This window comes from Chiloscyllium plagiosum, chromosome 21 (genome assembly GCF_004010195.1).
Source record: "Chiloscyllium plagiosum isolate BGI_BamShark_2017 chromosome 21, ASM401019v2, whole genome shotgun sequence".
Classification (NCBI taxonomy): domain Eukaryota; kingdom Metazoa; phylum Chordata; class Chondrichthyes; order Orectolobiformes; family Hemiscylliidae; genus Chiloscyllium; species Chiloscyllium plagiosum.
In genome coordinates, this window is record NC_057730.1 from 8,710,028 (window position 1) to 8,720,725 (window position 10,698).

General features: G+C 40.7%; 1 protein-coding gene across 2 annotated transcripts in view; it reads right to left on the reverse strand.

Annotated features, from left to right (window-relative positions):
• pkd1a (polycystic kidney disease 1a) overlaps nucleotides 1-10,698 on the reverse strand; it is a 204,496-nt gene that overhangs the window by 10,074 nt on the left and 183,724 nt on the right. For both annotated transcript variants that reach the window (XM_043711199.1, XM_043711198.1), the window contains 3 exons: nucleotides 6,167-6,454; nucleotides 4,107-4,241; nucleotides 2,815-3,129 (listed from right to left, as the gene is read on the reverse strand). In XM_043711199.1, the coding sequence (XP_043567134.1) occupies nucleotides 2,815-3,129; nucleotides 4,107-4,241; nucleotides 6,167-6,454 (738 nt within the window). The remainder of the gene's footprint in view (nucleotides 1-2,814; nucleotides 3,130-4,106; nucleotides 4,242-6,166; nucleotides 6,455-10,698) is intronic.

Consider the following 10,698-nt stretch of genomic DNA (forward strand, 5'->3'; position numbering starts at 1 on the left):
CCCCCCCCACTATCCCCATTGAACACCCACCCCCTCCCTGGGGCAGCCAGACTGTATACCAGCCAGACTGTATACCAGCCAGACTGCTGCTACCATCTTTGTGGGCTAAGTCTCCAAATAGCGCGTGCGCGCACACAAACTTTTTACTGCAACATTTTGACAGGTTGCACCTTTGCCCTGTACAGGACAATGTTAGAGAGATGATCTGGTGAAGGGGGTTTAGGGTACACTCCTGCGGGAAGAGAGGGCAGGAGGTCAGTCATTTGGAGACAGTGCCTGTTTAATTGCTGTAAACAAAAAGCATGATCACTGTTGATGTAATGTTTCTGCAGGACCTGGAGATCTCCTTTGGATAATCCAATTTTCGGATAATTGGTATTCGGATAATCGAGGTTCCTCTGTTCCATCAAAATTGGCCTTCCTCCCATTTAGAACTTCAGCTTTTAGATTTGGTCTATCCTTTTGCATTACTATTTTATATCTAATAGAATTATGGTCACTGGCCCCAAAGCGCTCCCCCACTGATACCTCAATCACTTGCCCTGCCTTATTTGCCAAAGATAGGTCAAGTTTTGCACACTCTCTCGTAGGTATATCCACATACTGAAGCAGAAAGTTTTCTTGTGTACACTTAACAAATTCCTCTCCATCTAAACTTTGACTACGATGGTAGTCCCAGAGTATGTTTGGGAAGTTAAAATTCCCTATCATAACCACCCTATTATTCTTACAGATAACTGAAATCTCCTTTAAAATTGGTTTCTCAATTTCCCACTGACTATTGAGGGTCTACAGTACTATTCTTCTATTCCTACCCTCACTAGCTCGTAACACCGGATATTATCCAGATATTACCACTCGAGGAGCTCCTTTTTAAAATTCTTAACTTTCTATATTACCAGACAGAATCTCATCCTTCTGCCTTCCTATGTCATTCGTTCCAATGTGTACAACGTCCTCCTGCTGGTCCCTCTCCTCTTTGAAAATATTCTGCGCACTCTCCAAAATATCTTTGATCCTGGCACTAGGGAGGCAACACACCATTCTGATTTTTCGCTGATGGCCGCAGAAATATTCACTGTTCATTTTTTTTTTTAGACGCACTCCAATATCCAAAGATACTTAAACTCACAACAGCAAAGGCAGTAGCTGTGCAGACCCACTGCTGAGAGAGCCAGCAGCGTGGGTTTCTTTCTGACCTTGTGTTCTCTCCATTTGTCTCTCTTCCTCCCTTTTAAAGGACGCTGTTTTGATCTTTCTCCCCCACAGTTCCAAAACAATGCAACAGCATATAAAACAGTAATTACTGCTCCTGGAATTTGAGGAAATCACCTCTCCAATAGCCAAGATACCTCAAAAAGCAGTGCTTACAGCCACAATTTTACTGCCAAATTTTAATGTGATAGGTTGATTTGTACATTTGGTTGCTGCATCTCCCTTCAAAACAGTGACTGCACTTGCAAAAAATAAACCATTGTTTGTGAAGTGTTTAGAATCATCTGTGAATGGAATGTGATGCGACAGAAGTACTATCGTTTTCTTACTGTTACATTGAAATTTTTTTCTTCTTTTGAATGTATACAGAAAATGACAAAAAAAAGTTGAAAGAGCCAGTTTCAAGATAGAAACAGTCTGATGTAATTGAACAGCTGAAGATTTTCGGAGGATGCGACTGTATGATTGTACCTGGCTTCTGTTCCTATTCTTACCTTCTTATCTACTAAATGTTCCTCATAACTTTACCCTTTATCAATAAAACAATTAGCCATCTTCAAACTTGTTAAATCTTCTGTTTCCTCATTTTGCCAAAGCAAATAAGCTCAATTTTTCTAATATTTCCTTCCAGCCAGATTTTCTTTCCTTCCCAGAAGTGAACATCGATTGGGTCAAATTAATGTCTGACCTAATTAATTCATTGAAAAAATCCCGCTAATAATGAAATCCGATACTTATTTACTACTTTTCTTAAGTAAATTAATTTATCTTCTGTAATTCGCAGGTTATTTTCTTGATCAGTATGTTGTACTGTGATTCCATTTTACATGTATTCCATTTCCTTGGTTCCAAACAATTTATTTCACAATGACCAGATTAAATTGTGCAAATCGTTCTTTTACAGGAAAGTACCAAAGAGAAAGGAAAGATTGGATTTAATTCCTCTTACACAGAACCATAAAAACAAGACAGTTGGGGCTGTTCAACCTATCTAGTCCATGCTGACCCAAAGACACCCAGATGCCCTTCCTAATTTCATCTTTCAGCACACAGCCCATAGACATGCTTGAATCTTTCTCTAATATTCAGGCTGCCTTCTTACTTGATGGCATCTGCAAAGATTTTACTCATACAACTTCAATATAGGAGACTAGGACCCGTGGCACAGCCTTAGAATTAGAGGGGGTAAATTCAGGACAGAAATGCGGAGACATTTCTTCAGCCAGAGAGTGGTGGGCCTGTGGAATTCATTGCCACAGAGTGCAGTGGAGGCTGGGACGCTAAATGTCTTCAAGGCAGAAATTGATAAATTCTTGATGTCACAAGGAATTAACGGCTACGGGGAAAATGCGGGTAAGTGGAGTTGAAATGCCCATCAGCCATGATTGAATGGTGGAGTGGACTCGATGGGCTGAATGGCCTTACTTCCGCTCCTATGTCTTATGGTCTAATTCATGCAACTTGAGATAGCAACCAATGGGAGTTTTTGACAAAAGCAATTTACAGGAAGTTGTGTTGCCCTTGTAAGATTAGATACTCCACAACCCTGTCTTTTACCAGGTAAAAATTGGCCCAAGCATTAAAAGACTGCACACTTACTTCTTTCTCTTTGCTTATACCAATCCACATCTTCAGCCTTTTGACGAATAATTCCACCAGCTCGTAGTCTTGTGGTTCAACTGCAGGCCTGTACATCTCCAACTTCATTGTTTTGTAATTCTGAATGAGTACCACCGCAAACAGTCGCAGTACAATCCATACCTCAATGGTGATGTAACTGGTGTAGTATACATAGCAGAGATTTGGGTACACAAAGAGGCACTGCTTGAAGCAAACTCCTTTTTCAATCACAGCAAACAGGGAAAGAATGCTGCCTCCAAATGTCTTGAAGTCATCAAGATTGGCAGAAAAAACCTGAGCAAGAGCGAATCAAATTTTCAGAGATCATTCTGCCTGTTCCTGGCAACATATTCTCCAAATGAAATACGCTGCTGCTTATTTGCTGCTGAAGCTGCACTGAGATGACGTGTTAAAACTGAAGCCCCACCTTCCCCCTCATAGATCCCAAATCAACTGTTAACATATAGTCTCTCCCTTCCCCAACTCCAAGGGCTACTACTTGATTTTCAGGGCCTATTTACTTCATTCTGATCCTTTTATGAGGTGACAAAAGTTAATATCACTATTTGTTTTGACAGATGTGACATTAGGACTCTCAGAAGCAATTTGAAAAAAATTCATCAATAATTACCAACCCAACTAAACTTTAAGACATGACACGCAAGGAAAACATTAATTTCCTAGATGCCACAGTACTTAAAATGACATAAGGAAACTGACACTAATCAGCAAGGGTTTTTTTTTTCAAAATAACATATGCATATTTCTACACAGAGCCACTGCCCCAAAAATATCTTGCAAAGACTAATGATGTCACAGTTTTTTTTGCATTGCATATTCATAAAGCGCAAGTATTTTAGCCAGGACATACTTTCCTTTTTAATGCTCCCAAGATCTCCATTTCACTTTTAAATTTTAACAATTTGTGTGTTTGGCTTCTCTTTTACCACATCCCTACACCCAGACCCCTTGCGGCTTGTCGTCAACCCTCTATATTGTCCAAACCTGCTGACAACGTTCCTTCCCAATCCTTAGACCTGGCGTGCAGACAGCACACCCCAATGTGCTTCACAGGAACCTATTCAACATTTCACACCGAGATATGAATACTACAATAAAACCTTGATCAAAGCTATATGTTTCCTTAAGAAATATCAAATATAGAGACAGCTCAGTGAATTCCAGAGCTTAGGGCCTTGGCAGCTAAAGAAATAGTTGCCAACTGTGGCAAGTAATATAGATATAGTCAACATGTATAATGAAATACATACCAAGTAACCAATCTGTGCATAGACAAGAGCAAGACCAACCAATGTTGCACCAATTACCATCAGTTCCTTTGCAGAATTATACAGTGTTTTCCCAAAGATGGACCACTTCCTGATAAACCGCAGTTGTCGGGCAGCCTAATTTTTCCATAGAAACCAGAAAATAAATTTTAATTAATTCTGATTTAATCCATTTCAAGCTACCAACAAATGTTTCAAATGAATAACTGGACTAGTCTCTGGCTGGGAGCTCAAGTTAGGGGCATTCAGCCTCTCAAGCCTTCCCATCATTCAATTAGACACTTGCTGATTTGCTACAGGACCACAAGTTGTAGGAGCAGAAGTGCGCATTTCAGCTCACTGCAATCGGTCCATTATGCAATGAGATCATTGCTGTTTTGATCATTTGCTCCCCCCAAGACCCTCAATTCCCTTATTAGTTAAAGATCTGTCTATCTCAGCCTTGTATATACATAATGACCCAACCTCAAAAGGTAAAGAATTCCACAGATTCACTACCCTCAATATAGTTCTTCCACATCTGTCTTAATTGGGCAACCTCTTACTCTTGAGATTATGCCCTCTGGTCCTAGACAAGGGGAAATAACCTTTCCACATCTTCCCCAAGAATCTTCTAAGGTTTTCTAAGGTTGCCTCTCATTCTTCTAAACTCCAGTGACAGCAGGTCCAACCTTCTCAAGCTCTCCTCATAAAACAGTCCCTCCTTACCTCATATCAACCTAGTGAACCTTCTCTGCACTGTCAGTATATCTTTCCTTAGATCAGAGTATCTAAACTTTATCCATATCACCTAATGCTGTTGTCTAACAAAAACATATGGATCACAGTTTTGACACTTTCCAAATGATAAGGCATTCACATGAATATACACTGCATAAGAAAAATAAATTTTGCTATAATTAGAAGCATCATTCACTTTTGAAGTAACTTTATTACTGGATATTCAAAGTGAAACTGAGAAGAATAAGTTTAATCAACTGAGACCCATAGAGGGCGGTAGGAGATGTAATAGTGTCCTTGACTAGTAAAGCAGAGGCCTGGTTTTGCACCCTGGGGAAATGGTTAAAAATCCCAAAATGGCAAGTGCAAATAAATCTGGAGTTGAAAGCTAGTCTTCGTAATGGTGATCATGAAAACCACTGCTGCTTGTAATTTTAAAAATCCATCTCTTCAGGGAAGGAAATCTGCTATCCTAATTGTTCTGGCCTACAGCAATTTGTTGACTCTTAATTGCCCTCTGAAATGACCAAACAACCAAATAGAGACTGGCAACAAACACTGACCTTGCCAGTGATGCCCAAAATCCTAGGAACCTGTCTGCAAACCATTTTCACTCAACAAATTCCCAGATCTTGTTATACGATGAAAAAACATTAGAGAATCTGAGGACATTTAGCCTTCTAAGAGGGTAAGTTAATGGGGGTCATTACACAAGTATAGAAGACATTAAATATTGTGAACCCAAACAATTGTGCTAAGATGACCAAAAGGTTGGGATAGTGGGATTATGGACTAAACTGGGTGAAGTAAAATGATCAATTACCACAAAATGTTCAATACTTATGATCTGAAATAACTTTCCTGAAAAGCTGTAGGAAGCACAGCTAATAGTAACTTTCAAAAGGGAATGAGAAATGTACTTGAAGGGAAAGATATTATAGGCTATGTCAGGTTCTTCCAAGAGGCTGACATTTGCTCAGGTGAATGGCTTCGTTCTGGGCTGTGCCATAGTATGTTAGTCAGAATACCTTAGGACTGCAATTAAATACAGTAATGTGATGGCTTTGCAATTGATTGGTGGCGGAGTGGGGGTAGATGGTACTATAAATTTGTTCCTTGGATATATGATGGGCATCACTCCTTTCTTTCACCTGGTGTTTGAATAATACAGTCACATTATTCTTTCCAATGGGCTGTAGCTCCAGTCAACCAAAGTGGAGGTCACCTTACATAGTATCAGTGAGTTGAACCTAAAGGTTTGCAATGCTTGCAATATTTATGAATGAACATTAGTTTCAGGCCAGAGTTTCTCTGGATCATACCTTAATCGTCAGCAGAAAAAGGAGGGTGGCAGTCACACTGGTGAATACGTAGCTCAAGTATGCCATCTCGTAAAAGTTGGTGAAGCTGTTTGGACTGGAACGATATATTGCCCACTGCTTGTCGCCAATTCTGGCACATTTCAGATGCAGAACCACACAACAGATACTGAGAATAATGATGCACCAGTGCAGATAGTTCCAGAACTGAAGAAAGTAAGATTTGCCCCTGCGGCTGATCAACACCAATTCGGTAACGGTGAAGTAAAGAACGAAGAGCATGAGGAAAATCTGCAAGGAAGCAAATAGTGATAGCTAAACAAAACAAAAAGACCGATAACACAATTTTAAGGTTTTGCTGATAAAGTTACTATCAACTTCACCGTTTTAACACTTAAGTCTTTCAGAATGTATTTCATCCAGTGAGGTATAATTCAGCAATGAGAACATTGAAGGAGCAGCGACAACCAAGTATTTAACAAAGATGATATGAACATGTATGACTCCACATCCATACAAGACTGACTACATTAAGAGCACCCTTCCAGTTTATCTGACTGATATTACAGAAGAATCTCTGACAATATGTGGGCCAACAGACATTCACAAAGGAAAACGCACAAAACTCTAGAGATGTAGAAAAATGTCTTGAATGAGTGCAACTTCCTGTTCCAATGTCCACTTCATGTTATCCTGCATGGCTCAATATCATAACAGGCGTTTTGTTATCTAGGAGCAGAAGGTGGCTATTTAGTCCATCAAGCCTGCTCTGTCATTCAATTAGATCGTAGCTGATTATCTACCTCAACTCCACTTACCTACAATCTCCACATCTACTGATGTTGATAGAAATTAATCAATTTCTGGAGACTATCTTCAGCAGAGTGATGAGCAAGCTATGAAAACACCCTGATTCAACATCCTCACTAAAGGAATTCCTCCTCATTTAGTTTTAAATTACCCACGTTATCCTGAGATTATGTCTCCCGGTTTTGGACTCACCAGCCAGGGGAAATTCCTTACTTTCATTTACCCAGCCATGACCTGTATGCAATTTTTAATGAGGTCCACCCCATATTTTTTGAAACTGAGGAATATAGATCCAATCTCCTTAATTTGTCCTTATAAAACAATACTGCCACCCTAGAGATTAATTTGGTGAACCTCCGTTGCACTCCCTCTATGGCAAGTATATCCTTTCTTAGCCAAGGCGGCCAAGGTCTGACCAAGGCTCTATACAACTGCAGTAAGACCTCTTTACTCCTGTAAAAATCACTCGCTGTGAAGGCCAATGTAGTAACTGCTTCCTAATTTTTTTCTGCACTTACCTGCTAACTTCAGTCACATATGAACAAAGGCACCCTTTGGACACCTACATTTTCCAATATCTCTTCATTCAACAGTGTTCTGCCTTGGTTTTATTATTCACTTTGGCAGAATCAACACATATTCATCTCTTCACATACCTCTTCACATATCTCAACACATACCTCTTCATTCCAACTGACATGTTCTAGCCCACTCAGCCTGTCCAGGTCCTCTTGAAGCCTCCTCAAATTGTCAGAATGTAAGTTCCCAGCCAGATTGGTAAAATTAACAAATTTGGAAATATTACAGGTTTTCTGTATTCTTTTCCCAGAATGACAAACTGTTCTAGAACATAAAACAGTACTGCACAGAACAGGCCCTTCAGCCCACGATGTTGTGCTGACCATTAATCCTCATGTAAGGTAAACCTAATGTACAAACCCTCAAATTTCTGTGACCATTTGCATGTCCAGCAGTCTCTTAAATATCCCCAATGACCTCGCTTCCACAACTGCTGCTGGCAAAGCATTCCATGCTCCCATAATTCTCTGCGTAAAGAACACGCCTCTGACATCCCCTCTATACTTTCCTCCAACCCAGCTTAAAACTATGACCCCTCGTGTTAGTCATTTCTGCCCTGGGAAATAGTCTCTGGCTATCGACTCTATCTATGCCTCTCATTATCTTGTATACCTCAATTAGGTCCCCTCTCCTCCTCCTTTTCTCCAATGAAAAAAGTCCGAGCTCAGTCAACCTCTCCTCATAAGATAAGCCCTCCATTCCAGGCAACATCCTGGTAAACCTCCTCTGAACCCTCTCCAAAGCATCCACACCTTTCCTATAATAGGGCAACCAGAACTGGACGCAGTATTCCAAGTGTGGTCTAACCAAAGTTTTAAACAGCTGCAACAAAATCTCACGGGTCTTAAACTCAATCCCCCTGTTAATGAAAGCCAAGCACCATATGCTTTCTTAACAACCCTGTCCACTTGGATGGCAATTTTAAGGGATCTATGTACCTGCACACCAAGATCCCGCTGTTCCTCCACACTGCCAAGAATATCCTGCCTTTAATCCTGTACTCAACTTTCAAGTTCGACCTTCCAAAATGCATCACTTCGCATTTATCCAGGTTGAACTCCATCTGCCACCTCTCGGCCCATCTCTGCATCCTGTCAATGTCACGCTGCAGCCTACAACAGTCCTCTATACTGTCAACGACACCTCAAAACTTTGTGTCGTCTGCAAACTTGCTAACCCATCATTCAATCTCCTCATCCAAGTCATTAATAAAAATTACAAAGAGTAGAGGCCCAAGGACAGAGCCCTGTGGAACACCACTCACCACTGACCTCCAGGCAGAATACTTTCCTTCCACTATCACTCGCTGTCTTCTGTCGACCAGCCAATTCTGTATTCAGACAGCTAAATTTCCCTGTATCCCATTCCTCCTGACCTTCTGAATAAGCCTACCACGGGGAACCTAAGGGCTCATGCCCGAAACGTCGATTCTCCTGCTCCTTGGATGCTGCCTGACCTGCTGCGCCTATCCAGCAACACATTTTCAGCTCTGATCTCCAGCATCTGCAGTCCTCACTTTCCCCTTGAACCTTATTAAATGCCTTGCTGAAATCCATATACACCACTCGACCTTCATCAACTTGTCTAGTAACATCCTCAAAGAGTTCTACAAAGAGAGGCTGGATAAAGTGGACATGTATTCTCTGGAATTTTGAAAAATGAGAAGTTTTAGGACAGAGATAAAGAGAAACTTCTTCAGCCAGAGTGGTGAGTCTATGGAAGTTAGGTCATTGAGTATATTTAAGACTGAGATAAGTAAATCTTGAGTATCAAAGGGAGAAAGCGGGAGAATGGAGTTGAGAAACGTATCAGTCAAAATTGAATTGCGGAACAGACTCAATGGCTGAATGGCCTAATTTCTGCTCCAATGTCTTATGTGATGTATTGAAACTTACAAAATACTTAAAGGGTGTAGATGCAGTCAAGATTCTTCCCCTGAGTGGGGAGTCTAAAACTAGGGGACACAAAAAAAGGGGCGGGGAAATGGCACTTAAGTCTGAGATGAGGAGGAATTATTTTACTCAGAAGGTTGTAAATCATTAGAATTAAAGCATTAAAGTAGTCGATCAGACAAGAATGGCCTTCCCCTATTCCAATGTTGCGTGAAGACAGAGTGAAAGTAACTGTTTAGTTTCTCTGCTATTTCCTTGTTTTCCCACTATAAATTTGCCGGTACCAATCTGCTAATTTTTTTTTTTACTTTCCACTTACTGAAAAAGCTTTTACAATCTACACATATGTGCCTTGCATTCATTACCACTTTCTTGATTGCCCCTTTCATGGATTTTAAATTGCTCCCTATCCTCAGCCTTGCCATTTTTCTTGCCTTCCTTATAAACCATTCCTTTTGGATATATTGGAAATGTTAACTTAATTTGTTGACCACAATCAATTTCCCTTTTCCATTGTGCCTTGGAGAAATGTATATTGATTGTCCAATGATAGCCATTGTCTGTCTACATTCAAATCTTTTGGTGTGCTTTCCCAATCATCATAGCAAGCCTTTCCCTAATTTCATAGAATATAGAACATAGAATAATACAGCTCAGAACAGGCCCTTCGGCCCTTGATGTTGCGCCAACCTGTGAACTAATCTAAGCCCATCCCCCTACGCTATCCCATCATCATCTATATGTTTATCCAAGGACTGTTTAAATGCCCATAATGGGAATTTGTGTTGCAGACATTTCGGCCTCTGTCTAGGTGACATCCTCAGTGCTTGGGAGCCTCTTGTGAAGCGCTTCTGTGATGTTTCCTCCAGCATTTATAGTGGTTTGAATCTCATGAGCAAAACCAATGTAGTATACAAAATCCCATGCAAGGACTGCACAAAACACTAGATAGGACAAACAGGAAGACAGCTAACGGTCCGCATCCATGAACACAAACTAGCCACGAAACGACATGACCAGCTATCCTTAGTAGCCACACACTCAGATTTTGGATTAGGTAAAAACAATGACTGCAGATGCTGGAAACCAGATTCTGGATTAGTGGTGCTGGAAGAGCTCAGCAGTTCAGGAAACATCCGAGGAGTAGCAAAATCGACGTTTCGGGCAAAAGCCCTTCATCGAGTATAAAGGCAGACAGCCGGAAGCGTGGAGAGATAAGCTAGAGGAGGGTGGGGGTGGGGAGAAAGTAGCATA